Source organism: Protopterus annectens, chromosome 3.part0 (genome assembly GCF_019279795.1).
Source record: "Protopterus annectens isolate FY-2018-M chromosome 3.part0, PAN1.0, whole genome shotgun sequence".
NCBI lineage: Eukaryota > Metazoa > Chordata > Ceratodontiformes > Protopteridae > Protopterus > Protopterus annectens.
In genome coordinates this window covers 799,043,386-799,069,344 of record NC_056731.1, presented here as the reverse complement: position 1 = coordinate 799,069,344, position 25,959 = coordinate 799,043,386, and the positions used below count along the sequence as shown (strand labels likewise).

Sequence of the window (25,959 nt, the reverse complement as noted above, 5' to 3'; positions counted from 1 at the left end):
GGGTTATGCTGTCAGAAGGTCACCTTGAGAGAAAATGCGTAATTGTATAAATGGTATTCCTAAGGTTTGACTAGCACTACCAGTTGAGGAAAGATGAGTTTTTAAGAAATCAACAAATTGCTTTAGAGAAGGAGTTACTTTGTCATCGAAGATCATCCACTAAATAATTTCTCACTTTCCAGAAGGATTTAAGTTGACTGACAAAGACTTTCTAATAATTTCTAAAGTAACTTAATTCAGGAGAATCATTTACAGTCTTCCAAGACCTACTAAGATTAACAAACTCTTGATATAATGGTAGAGGGTCAGTAGGTTTCCAGAACGCCCATAATCTATCCCAAGCTGTTAGCTGAATGTTTAGTTCATTTCTGAGCCAGGGACATTTGTCAGCTTTAAAACTCCTGTTAATGGGTTTTGTTTTTCTGAATAGTCCAGAATATATTTAAAATGACTCAAAATCAGTCCTGACATGATTTTCTGTATAGCTTTTCTCCCAGTTAGCTGACTCCAGTTTACCTAAAAGGGTAGGTTGTTTGTGAGAAAAGAACTGACCTTTCCTGTAACATTTTTTGGGCTAACTATGGGTTTCTGAAGATCAAGAGGAAGTAACTGGACAAGGGTCACTAAGTTAGTTGGACAGAACATAAGTTTTAATGCATATGCAAATGTCATTTGTTTTTATAGGATAAGGAAGGGAGTTACTTCTTTACTAGGGATTAGAATGAGTATGTTCTACCATAGCTTGGAAAACCTCATTTAAGATTAATATATGGATTGAACTGTGACAGACTAGCTTACAACTATGTTGGACAAGTCCTGCTAACTTTATCCAAGTACTTCTTCAGAAGATTTTAAGGAGGTGTCAAGATGGATATGGGCAGGAGCAACAAAAATTTTTGTAGGGCTACCTACTGTTAGCTAATACTGTAACAAGTTAGTATAACAGTCATTTACATTCCATATTTCAGAAACCCATCAATTTCATCATTTGGACCATTCCATAAAATGAAGACATCATCCAAAAACTGGGTGTATGTGATAGACCTAGCATTGCTTATGGAAAAGGGAAAAATTTGAAAAATATTTTTGAGACATTGTTTACTCTATCAGTTACAGGATCTATGAGAAAATGTGATGTTTGTCCCTATTTTATTTACATTTTGGAAGTTAATGAACTTAATATTAATGGTTTGAAGGTTAAATAATGGTAAATTTTCCTGTTATTCAGAAAAAAGTGGTGTATTGTGCATTATGCTCACATTGTTCCTGTTTTTATATCGGGAAGACCAATAGAAAATTAAAGAACAGGATATACAAGCATATTAGGGATATAAAACTAAGAAAGGTCACTAATGCACTTAGTAAACACTGTTTAGAGAAGCAAGGACATTGTTTTAAATTTGTTATTCTCGAGAGTTTGATAATGAATGAAAGGGGAGGGAATTGTCATGGCAAATGTGTTTGAATGCAACTCACTGGCCTGGTTTGAATGAATAGGTTTCTGTCTTTATTATTCTTAAACTGAAGGCACAAAAAAGATAATGCCCCATTAATTTGATAGATTTTTTTATATATACAGTTCATATATTTTAAATTATATTTATATTGTTATTCCTAGTTTCTAAATTGTTTGGTTACAACTTCCTGTTAGCTTTTTTGGTTTCTGATTCGCTGTGCTGGGGGTGAGTTTTAATTAATTATGCTGATATGTTTTTTAAACTTTTTATATATAGGTGAGGAGAGTTTCCTGGGTTTTATCTGATGAAGTTTCTAATTGGAAATGAAATCTCTTATCTGTATTATAAATAAAGTGTGATTTTATTATTATCAGTGTACTGGTGGTCCTGCTTTACCATTTAGCTGCTTGGATTTATCTGGTATTTTAGTTTGTGCTTTTGACTGTATACACCTCCGGTATACACCTCAGGTATCCATTTCTGATCAAGTGAATGAAGAAAGTCAGATGCTTATCAAATAAAGGAATGAATGCATAAATAATGGATAGAGCAATGCACTTCAGATTATTGCTGTCAGATACCTTCATTGCAGTCCACTGCAACTCCCTACACATCACACAGATGTTCCTACCAATTATAATCACTTTAATGACTATGCACACCTTAGATGTCTGATTATGATTAAATGAATTGATTGAATGAATAAGTGACTACAGTAATATATTTCCCACTGTTGTCAGATGCATACATTGCAACCCATTGCAACCCGACCCATGCATGCATAAATAAAGCACCCCCCTCACACACACAAACAGATGACCACCAATTACAGCTACTTTATTAACTATATACACTTTGTATGTCTGCCTATAACCAAATTAATGAATAAGTGCATAAATAATAACCACAGTAACACATTTCAGCTCATTGGTGTCAGATGCATTTACTGAACACCAACTCTTCTCTCTCTAAGCAAGATTCAACAGAAGAATTGGCCTCTAATATTAGTAACAGTGACACAAAAGAATATGTTCAGGATTAGTTAGCTAAGAAGTTATTGATAACTAACTTAATGTTTATTTGTTAATTTATTTATTGTCTTTGGTACCGGAGTAAGTCTTGCTGAGTTCAAGGTCCCTTTTTATGGATGAGTCAGGGAGTAAAACTCCCAACTTAGAAATTTTTCTGTATGGCACTTACCCAGTGGATAATTGAGAAAGAGAAAGATTTGGGAACTAACAACAGGGATGGCAAAAATGGATTTCCACAGTAGTTTCTATTAAACAATTTTTTTAATAAGAAAATATTTAATTGGATATCTACTATATGAGGTAAGTAATGAGGAGCAGAAGCTGTTGTGAAGGTTAATATGTACTAAAATTTGAGACTAACAATTAATGTTATACAGTAAAATCCAGAATGCTTTCTTCAATTGGACAATTACTGTATTATTTCTAAGTCAGTACCATAGAAATATATTTCAATTATTCAATGACATATATTACTCTAATATGGAGACTTAAAATGGGAGTGTTTACCAATCATTTGTAACAAACATTCAATCTTATTAAATGCCACTTGATTTTTAGTACCATACAAACAAATCATATGCATCACACATGCAGTCTTATTGCTTTAGTGATACAGTTTTATAAATCAATAATAGCAGCTGTTATTGTCAATATGCTTTTAGTCCACAGAGCTGAATGAAGTAATTTTCTAGTGAAGCATAGGTCACACAGATAAAGAAATTATCCATCTGCTAAATAATATAAAGATCACTAACATCTTGAGAATATTTGAACAGTTAAATTAAACTGAAGGAGTATAGACATTACAAGCATAGTTTTGTTTACTAACCACGCTGTCTTGATGAGTATGACACTCCAGTGCCTTTTTGAAAACTAATAGTGTTTAATGTGAATGTGTGTGTGTGTGTGTGTGTGTGTGTGTGTGTGTGTGTGTGTGTGTGTGTGTGTGTATATATATATATATATATATATATATATATATATATATATATGTATAGGTTTACTGTTTTGGTCAAACCACTTTGCCAAAATTGGTAGCAACAACTTACCAAAATTTCAGAAATGGTAACATGTGATTGACATTTGAACACAGGAAGTTCCAGTGTTGAAAGTCCGTGTTACCAGTAATGTTTTTGTAGAGGATAGCCCCCTGCACCTCCTCCGCACTCCCTGCATATTATATATTCCAACTCAGAGACTGCACTACAGTGAGAAAAGGGTACATTTCACAACCCCCACTGTAGTGTGATCTTAAATATACCAACTCCAAGATCATACTACAGTGCAGAATGGGAAATTTTCCTACTCCTTGCTGTAGCTAGATTTCAGAGTTGTTATATTTAAGTAGGGTGTGTGTGGGGGGTGCAGGGGGCTTGCCCCCCCTGCAGTAATGTCTTCTTGTTTTTTTCTTTTTTTGTTTTTTTTTTTTTTTTTTACAATTTGAAAATATTGATTTTCTGAAATATCAATCATATGGTCTTTACCCTATGGTCTTCAATATTTCAGCAGTTCAGTGTTTTCAAATGTAACCATACATACACATATATAAAACCACAGAGAAAAAAAATATTTCTTAAACATCAGTGCTGCTGTCTGTAACTCCTTAAAATCAGTAAAAAAAGATCCACAAATTGTGGTCATTCTTAGCTAGGAATTAATAATAATCAAGTACTTAGAATCCATCCATCCATAACCCCCTTTTCCATTTTTTCGCATGCGACAGTTTTTTGCAACAGTGACACCACCTGATGGCTATCCCTGCTTTGGTAATTCTTCCACACCACACACTCACATGCACAGTCACACCTATGGCCAATTTGGAGTGTCCAATCCACCTACTGAATGTCTTTGGAATGTGGGAGGTGGAGCACTCAAATGAAACCCATACGAACACAGAGAGGACCTGCAGACTCTGCTCAGAAGGCACCCCAGCAGAGGACCGAATCAGAAAACCTCTTGGTGTGAGGAGACAGCACTATCTGCTGCTCCACTGTTTAGAAATTGATATTTCTTTAATGAAAAATAAAATATATTAAACAGATGATTGCTTTCACAGTTAACAAACCTTCATCCCATCTAACTCCAGTTTGCATTACATGAAGTATTTATATATGCTTTAACACATAGTTAATTGTCAGTTCATTTGAGCTGGTGTCATAAATGTATGCCATAGGCTGCTTGGCCAAACTAAAGCAGGCTAGGTCTCATCTTTCACCTCTGCTCTGCATATCTACCCTTATTGGTAGCTGATAGGTTATAGCTTATGTACTGTGTCCCCATCATATGTAGCTAGTGCCCAATTCACACAAACACTTTATATAACTATTACCAGTTGCTATGCACATCCATTAGTACATCTGTGATGTGAGAAGCAGACTTACATAATTCAGAGACTTGTAAGTGTGAACCCTGGAATTATGTAAAAAAGAAGGTCAGACATCACAGTTCTCCTTTGAAATTGTGTTTGCAGGAGGGGCCAAGTTGCCTCCACCCCTAAAATGGGGAGCAAGATCCTCACCTCCCTGAACTTATGCATCCAAACTCTGATATTGCCATACCTCAGAGAAAAATACTACTCTGAAAAACAGCAATCTCTAACGTAATGTATGCCAGTCCATATTTTTGCATACTGAGTCTCACTATTCTGGGACTCACCTAATGAGTCCTTTAATAGCAAATGGTTGCCACATTTTATACATTCTGCACACACATACACACAGACACACACACACACACTATATATATATATATATATATATATATATATATATATATATATATATATATACATATATATAAAATATGGATCGATGTCAGTTGATCGAGGTTTCAGAAACTCAAAATTCATATCGGCAAGATGCTATCATTGAATTTCTACAAACTTGATCATTAAAAAAATACAAAAATCTATCTTTTTTACATTTTATAGGGGGACAAACTCCCCTGCAAGTTATATATACCAACTATGAGATGGTACTACTTTGAGGAAAATGGTAAATTTCCCGATCTCCATTCAAAACCTTTGAGTTTTCGGAAATTCAGTCATATCTCGCAGATATGAATTTTGAGTTTCTGAAAACTCAATCAGCTGATAGGGATCCATATAGTATTTATAAAGATGTTTATTGTGTGTATTTAAAACAGACCTTAACATAGACAAATAAAGCATACATTCCCTTCATCTTACCTTTTCATTCCATAGACGTAAACGACTGCAATGATTTCAAAGAAGGCCAGTATCAACAGTGGCAAGGAGCCTGCATAGTTGTTAAAAACGTCAAGCCAGTAATTTCCAGAACTCATGGTAAAAATCAAGGCTATTATAAAGGATATAAGGCAAATTATACCTGTAAAGAACAACATATTTTGTTAGTATCTACAAAGTACAACTGAACTCACACATGTTTCTGAAGAAAATACATGGGAGTCTTCTTGCAAATAATTTATTCCATTTGAGAATTTCAAATTATTTGCAGAAAGTACAGTTGTGTACACTTACCATAAATGTAGATGTTCGAGTGTATTCACTGTTGCAGTCATCACATTTGGGTTATCTGCATGCAGGTAGCCCTCAGCCGGCCTGAATACCAGAGTCTTGGATTCCTGCGTCGGATGCTGTCTCTTCTTCCATGACATCAGGTCATCAGGGGTATAAAACATGCAGCCGATGCCATTACATCAGTTTTTCTTGCCCCAGATGTCAGGTGCCCCCACAATGGGAAGCAATTATATGTTATGGTACACCTCCATCAAAAAGCAAATACACCAGAAAACTTAAATACACCAAAGAATAAGGAAAGGTAGAGCCAAGAGAAGTCAGGGGGCTGGAGGGAGGGTAACCAGGACTGCAACAGTGAATACACTCAAACATCTACATTTATGGTAAGTGTACACAACTGTACTATGTTCTTCGTATTTCACTGTTGCAGTCATTACATTTGGGTTGATTCCCAAAGCTAAGGAAGGGAGGAGGAAGTTAGAGAGCATTAGGCCAGCTATTAAGCCATGCAAGACTGCAGTGGCAAAACCAGCTCTAGATTTAGAAAAAATAGGCATGTGGTAATGCTTGGTGAAGGTATGTACAGAGCTCCAGGTAGCAGCTTCTAGGATGTCCCTGGTAGGGACTCCTCTGAGAAAGGCTGTACAGGTAGCTGCAGCCCTGGTGGAATGTGATCTTATCCCCTGTGCGGTAGGTTTTCCATGGTGCTTGTAGCAGAAATGAATGCAATGGGCTATCCATTTAGAAATGGTTTGCTTTGAATTGGCCTTCCCCTCTGCTCCAGCAGCAAAGCCAACTAGCAGCTGTTCAGATTTTCTGAAAGGCTTAGTCCTGTCCAAATAAAATCTATGTTGTCTGTGCACATCCAGAGCGTGCAGTATTCATTCTCCTTTGTTTTGTGGATTAGGGAAAAAGTAGTCAAATGAATGGACTGATTTAGGGCCACACTAGACACCACCTTGTACATAAAGGAAGGATTGGTCCTGAGGGAAACCCTGTCTGCATGGAAGATAATGAGGGGCTCCACTGCCATGAGGACCTGTAATTCAGACACTCTTCTTGCTGAAGTGATGGCTAGAAGGAAGGTTGTTTGACAAGAAAGGAATTTCAACCCTGCAGGTGCAGCTGGGTCAAAGGGAGGTAGAGCGTGCTTTTCCAATACAAAGTTAAGGTCCCAGGCTGTAGTAGGGGCTCTCCTGGGGGGTCTTAAATTGTTGACCCCTCTAAGGAATTGCTTTAGCAGGGGGTGAGAGAGGAGAGGTGGCTCAGTATTATAATGTGCTGAAATGGCAGAGGCATGAATTTTAATTGACGAGAAGGATAGGCCCTTGTGGAGCATTTCTGTTAAGTACCAACGAATATGAGGTAAGCTGGGCACCGTTGTGCCCATCCCCTCAGTCTGGCTCCAGGAACAGTATCTTTTCCAGTTTTCTGCATAGGAATTTCTAGTACTAGGCCTCCTTGCCTCCAGAATGACATCTAGCACCTGCTTACTGAGGGATGCTATTGGAGTGCTCAAGGAATTAGCCAGGCTGCAAGGTTCAGGGTTTGAAACTGAGGGTGCAGAATTTGGCCCACCTGCTGGGACAGCAGGGAAGGGGTTTGAGGCAGGTGCCATGGTTCCAGCAGTGTCATACCGTACAAAAGGGGGTACCAGTGCTGGCATGGCCAGTCTGGTGCAATCAGTATTGTCCTTGGCTTGTCCTGTTTGATCTTTTGCAGAACCTTCAAGAGGAGAGGCAGAGGGGGAAAGGCATAAACCGAGAGGCTTTTCCAGGTAAAGGACAGGGCATCCACTTTCCAAGCTTGACTGTGGGAAGTCCTTGTGCAGACTTTGTCCAATTGGTAGTTCTGAGGGGAGGCAAACAGGTCTACCTCTGGAGTCCCCCCATTTGTTCCTCAAGAGGTTGAATATTTTCTACCTCTGTGGAGTCCACCCATTTGTTCCCCAAGAGGTTGAATATTTTTGGTTCCAGTTTCCATTCGTGTGGGTCCATGAGATTTCTGCTTAGGTTGTCTGCCAGTGAATTGCTTGCCTGGCAGGAATTGAGCTTGTAGGTGCACTTGGTAGCTCAAGGCTGTGTTCCACAGAGCCATGGATAGTCTGCAGAGAGGGTACGAGTGGGTTTCCCCCTGCTTGTTTATGTACCACATAACTGTGGTGTTGTCTGTCTTTACCAATAGTTGTCCTGGAAGAATGCGATCTTTGAACGCTGTCAGGGAATTCTGTACAGCTAACATTTCTTTTTGGTTGATATGCAGGTGCATCTGTCTCGGGTTCCATTTGCCCTGAATGCACTGCCCTGCCAAGTGAGCCCCCCATGCATAGTCTGATGCATCTGTTGTTAGGGTTTGGGCAGCAGGGGGTAGAGTGAAAGGGAGCCCCTTGTTGTGGTAGCAGGCCTCTGCCCACCAAAGGAACTCTGTCTTTATACAAGGAATGATAGGAATCATTTATTCCAGGTCCTGAGAATGTTGACACCATAGGCTTTTTAGATACCATTGTAGTTTCCTCATATACAGTCTTGCATATGGAATTAGTAGAATGCAAGAGGCCATGAACCCTAGGGCTTGCAGAATTTTCCTTGCAGATAGCTGGGTCTTTGTGGTAAATAGTTTGAAGTAGTTTGTCAAATAAACTTGTTTCTTTGGAGTGAGGAAAGCCATCTGGGAAGTTCAAGCTTGCTCCCAGAAATACAATCTGTTGGTAGGGTACTGGGTGAGATTTCCTTTCATTTATGGTGTACCCCAGTGAGGTTAGACATTTCTTTATGAATGACAGATGTTTTAATAGTAAGTCCTGGCTTTCTGTCTGAATCAAACAATCGTCCAAGTATGGGTATATTTGAATATTTCTCTGCCTGCAAAATGCAGTGGCTGGAGCTAGACACTTTGTGAATACCCTGGGTGCAGTAGATAAGCCAAAGGGAAGTGCAGAAAACTGATAGTGCATGGAGCCTGCCCTGAAGCGTAGGTATTTCCTGCAAGATTCCCTTATCGGAATGTGCAGGTAAGCTTCCTTTAAGTCTAAGGTTGCCAACCAGGCATCTTTGTCTAGCATATGAAGCAGCCGTTGAAGTGTTAGCATTTTGAATTTTGGGATTACCAGAAAGGTGTTTAGAATAGAGAGGTCCAGGATAGGACGCCAGGAGCTGTCTTTTCTGGGTACCAGGAAAAGTCTTGAATAAAAACCTTGTCCCCTTTGTTCTACTGGGGCAGGTTGAATAGCCCTGATACTTAGAAGAGAGAGAACCTGCTGTTGGGCCTCTGCCCACTGATTTGGGGGTAGGTCTGGCCAACCATTTGGGGTTGGTAGGGTGTGGAAGTGGAATCTGTATCCTTGGGAAACTATATTCAAAACCCATTTGTCCTGTGTAATGAGTTCCCAGTTTTTTGCATGCAGGGCAAGCTTTCTTCCTAATGGAGCAGTCAGTTGAGCAGGGCTTGGAAGAGTTAAGGTTAAAAGGAAACAACAGAAGCCTCTGCAAGTACGGCAGCTGCAAAGACCCAAAACAGAACCAATTCCAAAAGAAAAATTAGACCAGCAGCTGTAGCATCAAGATAATCTGATGATAGTGCAAGCAACATATCAATCAGATAGAATGAGTGCACAAACCGGTTTCGGCAAATAGTTACAATGCCTTCCTCAGTGTGAAATAAGCAAAATGCAATACACTCCTTATGTAGTGTTAATTCAATCAGTCAATACCAATGGTTATAAATGTTCGTTACGTCCAGGGAGGAATAAACCCCCAAGTTTAATAATCCATTTCTTCTCTTTTTTATTTAAAATATCATTCCAGCCCATTTTATTGGATCTTGGTGCTCTAATTTTATCAATAATAATAAAATTGAAAGATGCACTTGGATGTAAAAGAGTATGCTTAAATAATGCATTGGTAATTTACTTATTTCTGATTTCACTAAGATGCTCCCCCACCCTGAATTTGACAGGACGTGAGGTTTGCCCCACATAAAATACCGAGCAATGACATGTGTCCAAGTAAATAACCCAGTCAGATTGGCAGTTGGCATAAAATAATATATCAAAGACCTGGCTGGTATTCTGACTACTAAATGTTCTGGATTTCACAAACCTGGAACAATATGTCCACAATGTCCACAGGGAAAACAACCAACTAACTTGTCCCCTAGGAGGGTTGTTTGTGGCACTGGCATGTCAGGCAGGAGATGCTTATAGTGATTGAAATACGAACCAAAATTTTTACCTTTTTTAAAGGTAAAAGAGCATCTAGCTGGTAACATGGTAGCTAATGTTCGGTCAGCCAATAACATATTCCAGTGGCGATTGACACTGTAAATCAGTGAATCTGTATTTCTGCCATATGTAGTTATAAAACGGATGGCGGAACCATCACTATTATTTTTATCTTTATATTGAAGTTCCTTCCTGACCAAACCATCCACAATATTGGACGCCCAATGTACAAAACCAGCACCGTAGCCCCTATCTTTAAATCTCATGATCAAATCATGTTTATATGAGTTGTAGGTTTCTTCTTCAGAACAGATACGTTTGCCACAGATAAACTCAGATTTTGGAATATTTTGACAGATGTGAGGGGGATGAAAGCTGGTGGCGTGGAGGAGGAAATTGTATTGTGGAAATTTACGGTGAACCTGGGTAGAGAGAGTGTTGTCAATATTTCTACTTATGCTAACATCCAAAAAATTATGTTGTTAGGATCATGATTCACCGTAAATTCAGTACCCCATCTGTTTTCGTTGAGGTAGTTTACAAACTCATGTAGATATTCAACATCCGACCTCCACACCAACCAGCAATCATCCAAGTACCTCCTCCAAATGTCTATTTCATCAAGGTAAAGGTTATGTAATGGGTCCTAGATAATCTGCTCTTCAATGTAAGCCATGAATAAATCAGCATAAATTGGCGCAAAAGAAGCACCCATGGCTGTTCCCTTGTTCTGAAGGAAACATTCACCTTGATAGAAAAGGACATTTTTAGTGAGAACATGTTCACAAAGGATGATAAGGAAGGTGTTGGTAGTTTTGGACCTATGCGGTCTGTCTCTGACTTTATCCTTACATTTTTTCGGAAGATTGGTAGTCGGATGGCTTAACAAAGCCATTTCACAGTACGGATACCGAGTACCAAAATAATTTGCTGTAAAGATATCCCAATGATGAATAGTTTGGGAGTTGAACAAGGCACAAAACTGACAATGAGGGACGTCTTGGTCTGGGCCTAAGCAAGGAATGCAGTACGAATGAAAATCTTTTTGAGATATTTGCTTTCCACAGGTAAGACAATTCTTATCTTTTACTGACATCGGTTGGAGCAAGAAAAAAGATCCCCAACAGGGTACTTATCTTTTTGAAGACTTCTGTTCTGAAACTCGAAAATGAAAATTTCAGGAGTTGGCCGACTGGCACTTGCGAACTGCTTCTGCTTCGGGCACCGCACGGCAAGAAAGACTTATATAATGGCATCGGCTGCATGTTTTATACCCCTGATGACCTGACATCATGGAAGAAGAGACAGCATCCGACACAGGAATCCAAGACTCTGGAACTCAGGCCGGCTGAGGGCTACCTGCAGGCAGATAACCTAAATGTGATGACTGCAACAGTGAAACATGAAGAACATCATAGAAGTTTTTCTATTCCACAATGCTGATGCTAAACTGTATTTTCATCCTATAAAAGGTCTGTAGCTTCCTATAACTCAATCAATATATTTTTAACACAACCACTTTTTAATGACTTTTGCTGTAAAGCCTGTTATAAAATGAAAAAAAATCAGTTATTTCACTTGTGTTTATTTCAGACAGAGAAGAGGTACAAAGCAAACATGTTCTAAGTTGATCTTCTAGAGAAGCGACCATGTACCATGTGACACACATGCAGTCAACAAATGAGCAAATGAACAAGAATTTGTCAATGCCGAATGTTGGCGTGGCAGCACTGATAATTCAGAATTATTGTACCATTGTAGGAATGAAATTTAAGTAGGTTATGTAGCTTTTTTGAATGGGTCGTATTATAAACATTTCTGTTTTTTTCTTTTTTTTTATCTTATTTTGAGGTTAACTGTTATCTTTATTTAGTGTCTGATATGTTTGTGGGGTCAGATACCACAAAAACTCACTTATGTGCCAATTAAAGGCCAAATAGCACATATAAACTAGTGCAATGTGACTCAAAGCTGATTAATTATGCAGTAGGAGTGATGTTGCACAAAAGGATCTTGCTAACTTTGGGAAGTCGCTAGAAATGGGGAATAGCAAACACAGAAATATGCAGAACAGCAAGGAGAAAAGAACAGAGATATGGGGGATATGAAGCAATGATATATTTTTGATTTATTTTTTTAGGGCACATGCCCATTTTTTTCATATCTTCAACAATGGTTGGGAGGAAGGTAGCAAGCGTATGTGTGGGCAGGAAAAAGCGTGCAGGATAACAAACAAACACAAAAGATAGACAAAGACCAATAAGGGTGGTGTTAATACAATTGGGGTGGAAAGCACAAAGGTGAGACAGAGAGAAAAAGAGAGGACAATTGGTGATAGGAGGACTAGACTATAAAATTGTGGATAAAAGTGACACACACAAGGACAGGGAACAACATGATGGGGGATATGGTGGAGTGCCATCTGACTATTATGTTATTATGCTATATAGTGCCATACACAACCTGAGATCAATCATCTCCATGACTGTCCTCATGGCTAGGCGCAGCCACTATTGCCTTATGGTCAGAACCAGGTATCTATGTGATTCTGCCAGTCATATGAGGGCATGTTCCAAGATGTCAGAGAGAGAGTGCCCAGCTACCAGTCCACCAGAACCATCACCAGATGTTTATCTCCTTCTGGGTGACATGCCAGGACACACCAGTGATGCCTTACATGGGGAGCCTACTCCTTCCACCAAAGACAGCCCACCAGAGGTGGACAGTGCAGAAGTTGTAAACAGTAACCAGAATGGCCACAGAAGCTGGGTTGAACAACCTCAGAAACCTGAAGTGGCCAGCCCAAAACAGCTTACCAATAGATGCCAGACAGCCTACCAGATTGTGCTTTGCATGCCACTTGCAACTATAGAGACACAACGACAGATGTCCAAATATAATATATATGGGACATGGACATCTGGTGGCAATAACTCACCGTGACATAGGCCAGTCATCATTAAACATCAACTAGCCTTGGTCTACCAGGTGTATCTGGCACAGGCTGGAGAGCTGGAATTGCCTGTGGAAGTGTAAGGCATGTCAGAATCGCCAAGGTACCATGTATTAGTGCGTTTATATCATGCTATCGTAAGATGAAAATAGCGAACCCTATTACATCGAACCTAAAATATCTAAACCACAAAATATCGAACATTCAGAACAGCGAATTTTTTTCCCATGGAAAAAATTTGCTATTCTGAAACACATACACACAACACAAGCACACCCAAAAAAACCAGCAATCCACACACATTCATTTAAAATCCTACATCTAACCCTACACTAAACTGTACATACTCTACTATCTATCCACTTAACTTAACCTAAACCCTAACCCTAAGGTCTGTCACTATCGCACATTCACCTAATCCACGTCCTAACCCTAACTCACTTAACCCACTCCTAACCCTAAAGTCTGTCACTATTACACACTCACCTGACCCATGCCCTAACCCTAACTCACTTAACCCGCCCCTAACCCTAATGTCCACACATTAGCACACTTACCTGAACCCGACCCGTACCTTTCCACCACAGCACTGAAAATAGCAAAGCCACAGAACCGGCCAACCGAATTCTTTCCCTAGGAAAAAATTCAGTGTTCTGTAGCTTCGCTATTTTTAGCATTCACTGAATAGGGGTCGATATTAGAACATTCGAAGTTTTAAAACTTCGATGTTCTGATATAGACCTGTATTAATGGCAGGGTTAATGCCATGGATATAACACTGCAAGAAAGCCAACAACCAGGCCCAAAATAGATGATGATGATGATGATGATGATATCCAGGATGGTGGTGGAGCACCCACTGTCAGTTCAGTCAGGCAAAGATGGAAGTGCTACTGCAGTCCCTCATAGCTGATGGATGTTGGACACAGAGATAACAGTATCTGGGTCTTCTGTCACCATGTGTGGTGTGAATTGGTTGCAGATGTGAATGCAGTTGGTGACTACAACAAGGATGCCATTCAGGTCCACAGAAGGGTCATGGCCTGATCCTGCATGCCTGCCAAAAAACCCACATCGTTACATAGGAGAGGATGGTCACAAGTGAAGGTACTTAATTATAGACTACCCTGACTACCATGGAGAATGTCCTGTTATTCCTGTCAAAGTGTCTGAAAGGACCATGATACTTGGTGGAAGCCTGGATGCACCATTATGTGTCTCTGTTGGGGATGCACCAAGTTGATATTACCTTATATCAGTAACACATTATAATATCATCCCTGTGTCTTAAGTTCAGGAATGCTCAACATCATCATATATCATCTACAGGCACAGCTGGGACGAAAGCACAAGGGCATACAAAGCTAGGTACATTTGTTTACATTCTTTGCATAACAAGGCAGTGAGAGTGTTACACATTAGTAATGTCCCCATGGATGTTTATTTGCCTTCTTTCACATTTGCTGTGGTCATGGAGTCCTCTGCCATGGGAAAAATTGGGTGAGGAGTCAGAAATATGTGTTCAAAAAGGAAGAAAGAGGATGTCTCTGCTTTGTTACAGCATCAGGAGATTAAGTTGGTAATTACTTTGCAGGATTTGATCACCTCTACAGGTGACACAGGTATGTGGGACATGTTATATCAAGTTGCTCTTTATTATTTCCTGAGTAGTTTTGGGAGAAAGGAGCTTAGTCATTGTTCTTATTGTGGAGTTATGCCTTTGCCCACTGATGTTCATGTTTTTTAGGGTCTATATTAAATCAGAGAATGCTCAAAATAGTGAACGCTGATTTATTGACCCTTTAAGAGCGAAATCTGACAATCCCGAAGACACGGAACAGCGATTTTTTTTTCCCCAGGCAAAAATCTGGACATTCTACGAAAATCTGTACAGTTCAGAGGTATGAAAGATAGATATGTATGTGATGTTAAGTTTAAAAAAATATTGCTCTGTAAGGAATATCTGATACTTAAGCAAACATTTTAGTATATCATTATCTAAGGAAACTGCATAAATAAGCTTCACAATTTGCAGGTGCATATCCAGTTGAAAACTCTATTTCTTCAGACCCCTGTTTAACCTCTCTCTTGACAAAAAAAGCCTTTAACAAATTTGTTCCTGTCAGTTAGAACAACCAATCTTCTGAAATCAGAAATCTGACTAGAAACAATTTAAAAGTTATTCACATGAATGTGATCTACAGTGTAAGTCGTTTAGACACATTGGATAACATCTCTTATTCATGTATGTTCCCTTAGTTATTTTATTATTTTAATTACATTTCATTACATCCTGACTACCTTCATTTGTTTTTATTATTCACTATTTTCAAGGTTGAACAGTCTTGAACCATGGTTCCAATGTTGCACCATGCATATATTGGAATGATATTAGTCATTTCTGTTGTCATTAAGATGTCCTTTGAAAGTTGAAAATGCCTTGTGAATACACACTTGACTAATGTAAACATCCACTGTAAAATGCATAACAGTGCTATAAGCCATTATTCAGTGCTGTGCCATGCATATAGTTCTGTGGTCTCCCAGTTTTATAATATCTGTAAAGAGTTACCCAGAGTGCCTCACGATGTTGCCAACACAGCACCATACATATGTTTCTTTCCCTTCCAGACCTATACTAGTATTATAATGTTGCTTGATAGTTTGCCAGTATTTACTTTGTCTCTCTCAATATCTCAATTAATTTATTATAAAGCTGTTGTTCAGTGTAAATGCTCTGTAACGATGCTCCATATAAATGTTCTGTAACTTGTATAGGTTCATTTTATTTGGATTTTGGCTGAAAAGGATCCAAAAACCATTCCACTTACTTGGTTAACTAACTACATAACTAAATGTATTCTAAAAAGCAAACATTTTCAGTGTGGGAGAATGCCACAATGTTGATATGTGTTTGTTAAAAAAGGAGACTGTGAAAGATGCCTTAAGAAGGGCCATACTGAAACGGTGTACAAAAGGAAAATAGCAAAACGAATAGAGTGTAAAAACAGTGCCTAAGATGTAAACCACAAATTAAAACATGTCTATTCACTGGTGGCTGCAGAAAGTGATGAAGAGTCAGACAAAATGGAGGCAGACATACAAAAATGAATCTTATGACCTGATGTGCCTGCAACTATATAATATAAATCAAGCTGACTGAAATATTATTTGGATCACCTCATACGTGCCAGAAATTAAACCTAAAATGGAATTAGATACAGGATTTACTTTTGTTTGTTTATTTAGTTTTTTACAGCAAAGCCCTTTCCCATTTTATTGTCTTCTTTTTTAACACCTTTATTGAATTATCACTTTAGACATAGGCAAGCATACATTATATAAAAGAAAATAAACCATATTAACATGTCCACAGTTATCAACAATCTACATCATATACATGCTTTTATCCAACTATCATCAATCCAGCATTATATAAATTGTTCAATTCCTGTCTTTCCTTAAACCTCACTCCTCTTTCAAAACATAATTCTGCATGTATTGTTCCCAGAATTTCCATTTTTTTCTACACAGCTTGTTCCTACCTTTTTCTAAATATTCCACTTCCAGTTATTTTATCTCTGTTACAGTATTCACTACTTCAAGTATAATTCTATTAATTGCTTTTTTTTGGCAGCCTTCAGAATTAAACTTAACAAAACCTTACTATGTCTTGACAATTCAGATCTTGTATCCCAGATAAAAAAATCATTTCCTTAGTTTCACCAATCTGATAACCCAATATTGCTGATAGAGTACTCTGTAGCGAATTTTTAAAGTCTCTCAGCTGATTACACTCTCAAAGCATATGTTCCTTGTTACCCCTTTCTGCCCCCTCACATCTCCAGCATTTACCATCTATCTGAGGAAAATTCTTTAGTCTGCCAGGGGTATAAAAATACATATGCAAACCCTTCTATGCAAATATCCTAAATCTTCTCGTCTTTGTTGCATATTTGGTAGTGATGCGTATATCCTTCCGTTGTTTCCAAGTGAATTGCTTATCGAATCTCTCTTCCCAATCTGTTCTAATCAACTCTGATTGATTCCTATTATTGTGCAGTATTTTATATGCCCTACTAACTATTCCCTTTTAACAGCAGTTTCTGCTCTAGATTCAACTAAAACTCTACCAGAATAGGTCTTTCACCTAGAATTCCCCTACCCCTTTCTCTTTGCCTATAATCTGCTATCAGTCCTTGATAGGAAGGCAATCGCCAGACTGTAGTGCAAATGTCTTCGTGGCCTCTTTCCATTCTATTACTTTCTCTTTCTCTAGTTGCTGCCAGTACCGTGATTCCTTTGCTGGTTTTCTCCAGTAAATTCCAGTCCTGCCTTCTCTATTCTCTGTGCCCCTAATTACGGTCATTCCTATTGGCAGACTCTCCTTTCTCCATTGTCTCATTGGCTTAGTTCTTAGAATACTTTCATCTACTTTATGGACAAAATATTCTGTATGGATGTTATTCTCCTTAAGGATCTGCATCCGAATCGTCTTCTTATTTCTTGAATTTACCCCTGCTTCATTATCATCCTTTCTACTTTAAATTATAGCTTTCTGTTTCTGTTATGTATATGAGCCTTAACAGTGTAGCTCTAAAATATTCCTTCAAATCAGGTAATTCTAAACCACCCTGTTCTATTGGAAGGATCAGCTTATCCCACATGAGCCTTGCCCTCTTCCCTTCCCAAATAAAATACTTCAGCTCTTTTTTAATTGCTCTCCAAAACTTCTCCGCTGGTTGATAAAAATGTGGCTTAACTGTACATAAAACTAAATGGACTAAAAACATTTTCACTGCTTGCGTCTTGCTATCCATATCCATAAACAAGAGATTACAGTTTCTCAGTTTTTGCATTATCTTTTGTTTAGTCTCTTCCCACATATCCTTAGCTGCCATGACAGATTCCTTTTAAACTCATACTCCTAAATGCTTCATTTTTAGTGTTCTTAGTTATAGCCCACATTGTTGGTTCCTTTGATGGGCACAGAGACAATGAACTAGAATTCAGAATTAAACTGGCAGATTTTGTTTCATGCATACAGTAAACTTGGACGTAATAATGATGTAAATTACAAAGTGATGTTAACTGGGAATCTGCAGAGAAACAAATGCAAATTACTTTATTTACTGCACTATATCACACAATGTTTTATGAAAGTCATGTTATACATATGTTTTTTTAAAAAAATTTTATATAAGTTTTTGGATTGAAGTATTTGGATAATGAGGAGGGTCATGTGACAAGGGAATGGTTATTTAAATCTTTCATTTTATTATTTGTGATGTTCAGATGGCTCGAGAGGCCAAAAACGCTCAACAGTTTGTACACTAAATTATTGGGGTTTTTTTTGGGTGACATTTTCTCTTGTGTGGTTTGTTTTTTCTGTATTTTGTTTGTTTTACTACCATTGAGACTCTAGTGTGCCGTACGTGTTGGACTTTATGAAACCAGCGTTTCAGAGATGAATGTTACATGGAAAAATAAATCCATACTAACTCTATCTTTCCTGAAGTATGTATTTTTCTATTGATCTGCTAGAACCCTATATCAGTTACTAGTGGATACAGGATAATCCAATAGACAAAAAAAATCATTCACCTTGGGGTGAAACATTGTTTTCTGACAAAGGTAGTTTTAATAAACTGTCTTACACATCTTCAAAGAAATTTCACTGATGTTTTGACCAGTCAGGTAGATTCCTCAGACACAAACTGTATGCACATAGTGGCTGAAGAGGAAGCCTGTGGCTCACTTGGTGGGCAAGTAAAAGATGCAAGTGGGAAGTGAGAAAATAAATAAAAATATTCCATTATCAGGGTTATGATTGTGCTTAAGGAAAACAATCTTTCAATAATAGAAGCTACCAGACGTGATGCTGCAGAAATGTATGTCATTCCCTATGAAGGAGAATGCTGTAATATTCATCTTCTCATAATACACAGACTTGGAGTAAAAATCATTAATTAAAAAGTAGACAAGCTAATTAATGAAAGAAATGCAACTTTTATCTGTAAAAATGTTACTGTACAAACAATTGACAGGAAATGTTCTTAGAGAGGTAATTAATCATCCATTTATAATAACCAATGCTGAATATATAGGGTATGGAACTTCTGGACCAACCAATACTGACCTGTTAATATTTCCTTTGGGACTGACTTTGGTAGCAAGTTCAGGTCAAGCAGAGGTGTCAGGACCCCTTCAATGTTCCCAAACATGGAAGACATACCCAAAGTCAAGAGCATGATGAAAAATAATACAGCCCACACTTGGGAAGCTGGCATCCGAATGATGGCCTCAGTAAAGACAATGAAAGCAAGTCCAGTACCAGAAGCACTCTGTGGAATGTAAAGGAACACATTTCATAATGTTATTTTTTGCTTTATACCATGATATAAATATCTTCTGTCATTTAAATAGTTTTTTCCTGTTAAATGTATTCACAAAGTTTCAATGTACATTCCATTTTTGCATGTATACTGAATCCCAATGTATAATTTACAAACGTATAACTCTCAAGTAACACTTGTTAGTTTACTCTTTCCAAAGCTATGTACATTTGCTTCATGCAACTGGCCCAGTCTGTGGCTGAAAGTGGCTTTGGACCAGGTTGGTTTCCTTAGTTAAATATTTAAACAAATAAATTCAAAAATTTGCATAAATGTTATACATATTTATAGCAACTGTTCCAGCAGCTCATATTTATGAGAAATAGCTAATATCTTTTGTCTACAGGATGCTCTACTGAAATTAAATAAAATATCAGTAACTCCACAATGAAACTGAATCTTCATCCATGTATATATTTAAATCTCTTTCTTTAGCTTAAGCAACTGCAACTGTGCTCACTGTGATATCACTTTAACTGTAGTTTTACTCAGAAAGAGGTTAAATACTAACAGCATGTTCATAAAACAAAATACTGACAATAAAAAAAGAAGAGGGTTATATTTTTTGCTTTCTAATATTACTAAAGCATGAGTGTATATCCCTTGTCAATGTGCTTTATGATAATATTATACACCCATTGTAAAGCATGGAACATTGCCTTAAATTTGGCCCATGTTATGTATGGCATCTGTGTTACATTGTAAACATGAGATTCAACACGTAGTTTTGCCATGAGAATCTTTAGTAGTAGATATTGATAAAAAAGCACAGCTTATTTCTGTGTGTCACATCTACCTAATCACTGTGATTCACAATTGGTGAGGAATGGAATGTAAGCTGCAGTTCTGTAATATAAAAATAACGTTTCACCCTGATAACAGCTAATAGATTACATTCATCTAATCCTCTTAGAAAACTCATTGTAATAATTTTGTGTACATTTTTATTACAGTTAAAATCCACATCCACCAACTTCAATTTTCCATTATTACCTCTAAACTCTGTGTTTGTTATAAAACCTTATGAAACCACTGTATGGCGTTCATGTCTATGAAATCAGTGTCACGACTTCTTAAGTGATACAAATGAGTGGCTATTCATACAATACATATTCATGAAACAGTCATGCTTTGCAAAGTTCAAGTACAGTTTCCTCATAGCAGGAAATCTTCCACTCATTAAGGGATCTCGTCTACTCGCATTACTAGTTACACAGCAGATGCCTAGCCAAAGAATATTAATAGTCAATTTAATGACACTTTTATCCTTCTATTATTGTTAGTCCCTAAAAATAAATAAAAAAATCGTGAAGCAGAAACATTGTTTTTTAATAGTTAAAAAATCCCATTAACTCATTGCAGTAGCATGTACAACAGCTTAGCAAATTTATTTAGCAAGATCACAGAAGGGGGTTCAGTTCTCAGCTATCAGCAATCCACCTGCTGACGTTAACAGGTTTATTTATTTATTTATTTATTGCATTTGTTTACCGGGAAAGTCCACTGGGCCTTGGAGAGCCCATTTTCAGTGGAGGCCCGGGGAGAAAAGCTCCACATACAAATTATACTGAAAATACAATTTCAGTTACATAAATGGCTAGAAGGCTATACGGTAACAATAACAGGCATGATTTTAAGATAACACAGTATAGTGTACATGCCAGAGCTAACACTGAATTAACAATAAGTAGCTCGGAAATGGATTGATGAGGAGAATGGCAGTGCAAAAAGACAGGGAGGAATAGGGTCAGGAGTGGTAGTAAGGTAGGTGTTAGAAAAATATGTACTAATATGTGTATGTTTAATGCCAAATTAATAAGCAAGTGTTTTTAATACGCTTTTCATTCTATTTCTCATGCACTGTGATTTATATAAATTGAGTTTCATATGAGACTGAAAATATGCTTTATTAAAACTGCAGCATGCTTACTGAAACTTGCAAGTTGCCCTCTGACCTAGTAACTGCTAGCACAGCAATATTCTTGTTTATGCCTTGTGGAAATGTACTTGAGAAGCAGGTGTTAATCTGCTAGGTCAGAAGCATATGAATAGACAATATACCATTTAATAAATGCAATGATTCTAGACAAACAGCCTTGTTCAGAGGATGGGAACCTCTGTAGCTGCAGTAGTTTAAAGATAAGGTAGACAAAGATTTATTAGATAAATGAACTGCTAGCATTGTGTTTGATTTAGCTATAGTATCTTGAATGTAACATAACAAGTATCTAACTGAAAGTAACCAAGGTCATGTTGTTTTCCTCAGGAAGTTTCACATAAGAATTGTTTAAATCAGCAGAAAATCATGGGAAAGATGGTCAGCAGATGATGACCAAAAGGTGGTAATTTGTTACATCAGCATGGTAGGACAGGATTAATTTGATAACCTATAAAAATGAATGCATTTCCTGTTTCTGGTTAGACAAACTCTGTATTAGCACGTTTTTGTCTCCTTGCTGCAAGATTAAAGTGCCTTAACCTGAACCTACCGTGTTTTGATCATTTTTAAAGTATATTTTTCCTTTGACAGATTGGTCCTTCGGACCGGAATACGTATCTCTCGCTCTGGACCTAGGTCAGAATTGGGCCCGGTGGCATGCATCCGTACGGAGAAGAGGCCAAATCGGCTCTTCTGTTTTGAAAGACCTCCGACTGAATTGTCGTTCGAAAGAGGCCAGCCACTGTTTCTGATCTGGGATTGGAGGACGAGTCAATGATCCGGTGGATCAACTCACGGAGGGTCAGGTAAGGAGGAATTACCTTATTTCTGTTTCAAGATCAGGGACTAGTTACAGAACTGTTTTTTGTCAGGTAAATTTGCCTATGCAAATTAGGGACAGAAGAAGGGGTTACTGTTTTTTGTCATAGATCAGGGAAACAGAATAGGTAGACAGTTATTCTAGATAAACTGTGAAAAAGGTGTAGACTTGTGGTACCACGTGATAGAAAGGGTTACGTAACAATTTACAGCTTAGCTAAGACACCAATGGGAAATCAGTGCACAAAAAGTTCCCGGGACACGCCCCTAACTGAAGACACGAAGTATATGCAATTACAGCGTGCCGATAATATTAAATATTATACCAAATGGGTCGATAAGTACAAATTCGAGGGTAATTTAGATAAACTTGCACTTATGAAACTTGTAAAACAGTTAAAAATAGACGCGAAAGGTCAATTAAAAAAGCAGAGACAATTAGGAGTCCCTCAGGCGCACAGGTGGCTTGAGGAAGCAAATTGTGGGGAGCAAAGAATTAAAAATTCAAAAACGATGTTTTTAGACAAAGAGGATAATAATTTAGTAATAGCGACGGCCCCTCCTTCGCCCCCTCCACTTCCGTTACCAGAATATGAAGCGAGTGGACGAGCTGATCCACCTCCGCTATACCCAGCTGTCCCTGCAAAAGCACAACCGTTCGTCAGGGATCCCATCGAGACCAGGTCTCGAACACGCGACTTGAGAAGGGAAATTTAATTAAATTAATTAAACAGAGCATCACAAGCTATGAGAGAAGAAGAGATATGTCCGCTCATAGAAGTACCGAATCCTCAGGCAGGACAGGCAGGACAAGATCCGACTCTTTTAGTTTATAGACCGTGGACACCGGAAGATATCTGGAAAGCCACAGAAGGTATTCCCCACCCAAAGGTGAATTTTAGAAAATTTTTAGAAGACTTACAGGGTATGAGATTAAGTTACCATTTGAATGGAGAGGAAGTAGAAAAAGTAGTTAGACAAATTGTAGGTCCAGATTGGCACATGATTTGTGGCAGCTGGAATCCTCGTGACGCACAACTTAGACCACTCCCACATACTGATGCAGAACTGGACGGCAGAGTAAAAAGTCTAACAGACCGAATCTCTGAAAAGTGGAAGCCTAGGGCTGATTGGACTTGTATTAATCAATGCATACAGCAAGAAAAAGAAACAGTAGATGGGTACTATGCCAGATTATTAGAGTGCTTTAACAATCATAATGGCATGACAGTTCCTGAAAATCAAACGAATGATTCCCCGTATGAACAACAATTGAAAAATGCATTTTTAAAAGGTTGCATTGCACCTATTAGTAGCTTCATTACGAAGCATATGATAGATCATCGAACAAGTAGGTTACAAGCCTTACTTGAATATGCTAGACATGCAGAAAGACATTTTAATAGTAAAAAGAAAAAGAAAACCCAAGTATTTTCAGCAGAAGATGGGTCAGAAGTATTTGTAGTACAAATTGGGCAAAAGGGTAAGAAAAATATCCAGGGAAATAAACAATCTGACAAACGATCAGAAGATTTCAAGGAAAGAAAGAAAAAGAGTGAGTGTTTTAAGTGCGGGAAAAAAGGACATTTAGCAAGGGATTGCAGGCTAAACAAGAAGGCGACTACAGAAAATAAGGAGGATGAGGAATGACTATATGATAGTCAGGAATCATTAGATGAGAGTGAGCAGGGAAAGGTAAGTGTAAATGTGATAGCAGGAGAAGAGGATGTGACACAAGGGGTAGAGGATGTATATGAATACACAGATGTAGAAGAAAATGGAATTTTAGACCTAGCTCTTTTGAGCTTAGACCTTTACTTAGCAGACAGGAAACCGGAAGTGACGCTTCTGGTGGAGGGGTGGGAAGTTAAATTTTTGTGCACCCTTCCGAACTACCGGAAGATACAGAATCACCAGATTATATACTAGTGAAAGCAGCTAATGGACAGCTGTATCGGGAGCCACTCTCCCGTGACATTACAATAATAGACCCTGTTTCAGGGATGACTCAGAAAAGTAAAATTGTAGTTTCTGCAAAATGCCCAGTGAATCTTTTGGGTAGAGATTTGATGCAGATATTTGGCATAGCCGTAGTTCCAACCATGCAGGTTATGGAAGCACAGCGACAAATGGATACTTTTGTAGTGCGACCAGAGGGTGAAATGTATTATTGGTACAGCCAGGACTTGGTTACGACTGGTCCAGGGGTAGTAACCGAAGAACTAATGAACGTAGCTATCAGCAAGTTCCCCTCCCTCGACATTGACAAACAGCATTTGTTGCATTGTACTCTATATTACTGTAATAGACCAGGTCCTGATAAAGATTATGAACAAGAATTGTTTCAAAACCATGCAAACAGGCTAGTATTGCAAAACTTGTACTGGGATGCAGAAGGGAACAGTTTAGCAAGCTGTTCATTGCCCCAGGAATGTTTAGCACTTTACAAATCTAATTGACTGCCCCATGTTAGTTTGACTAAGAATAAAACCTTAAAATGGGCAGACTTAGGTGGAAAAGTCACGAGGTGGGAAAAACTGACAGAACTAGAACTCTCAGAACAGGGAGTACAGAAAGAGAAATGGAATTGGATCACACAGACACACCCAGCTGTACACTCACAGGCTAGTGAGGATAGCTGAGTATTACTCTTATTGGAAGAAGAGGAAAAAGCCTTGCGAGACATACCAGACATTCTCTGGTCAGCAGGGAAATCAGATGTAGTACTAATACGAACAGCAGGACCAGTTACCATAACGCCAAAGTCAGCTTTTAGGCCCCAAAAAAGACAGTATCCCTTGAGAAAGGATGCAGAGGTAGGAATAAAACCTATCATAGCAGCCTTACTTAAGGAAGGAGTCTTAATAGAATCTCCTGATTCACCATGTAACACACCTTTATTTCCTGTCAAAAAAGCAAACGGGGAATGGCGTATGGTCCAGGACTTACAAGCAGTGAACAATGCAGTTATACCCAGAGCACCAACGGTGCCAGATCCACACACCTTACTGAATGATTTAAAGCCAGAACAGAAATATTTTTCAGTGGAAGACATAGTAATGCATTTTTCTCGATACCGATACACCCTGACAGCAAATATTGGTTTGCATTTACATTTCAGGGAAAGCGGTACACATATACCAGATTACCACAGGGATATTGTGAAAGTCCAACAATGTTTGCACAGGAAATGGCAAGCAACCTGGCGGGATTTATCCCACCGAAAGGTAGTCAGATTCTACTTTATGTAGATGACATTCTGCTGGCAGCCCCCACCCAGCAAGAATGCAGAGAAGACACGATAGCTTTGTTACAATTTTTAGCTGCTCAAGGTCACAAAGTAAACAAAGACAAGTTACAGCTTTGGAGAAAACAAGTTAAATACTTAGGATATGTAATATCCAAAGAAGGTAGAATATTAGATGAAGACAGAAAAACAGTGATTTTACAAGCACCTAGACCAACTACCAAGAAGGAAATGATGTCCTTCCTGGGAACTACTAATTTTTGTCGGAGTTGGATACCAAACTATGCTTTGGAATCTGCTCCACTGGCTGATTTAATATTTAAAAAAACAATGGCTGCACAGGATTTATTACAATGGACACCTGAAGCAGAAGCAGCTTTCTGTAAGCTGAAACAATTGA

General features: G+C 38.2%; 1 protein-coding gene across 1 annotated transcript in view; it reads right to left on the bottom strand.

Annotated features, from left to right (window-relative positions):
• The window catches only part of SLC6A18 (solute carrier family 6 member 18), a 312,482-nt gene that overhangs the window by 16,569 nt on the left and 269,954 nt on the right, over positions 1-25,959 (bottom strand). The window contains exons 9-10 of the mRNA XM_044066126.1: positions 19,299-19,503; positions 5,676-5,835 (exon numbers count right to left, since the gene is read on the bottom strand). Coding sequence (XP_043922061.1) covers positions 5,676-5,835; positions 19,299-19,503 — 365 coding nt within the window. The remainder of the gene's footprint in view (positions 1-5,675; positions 5,836-19,298; positions 19,504-25,959) is intronic.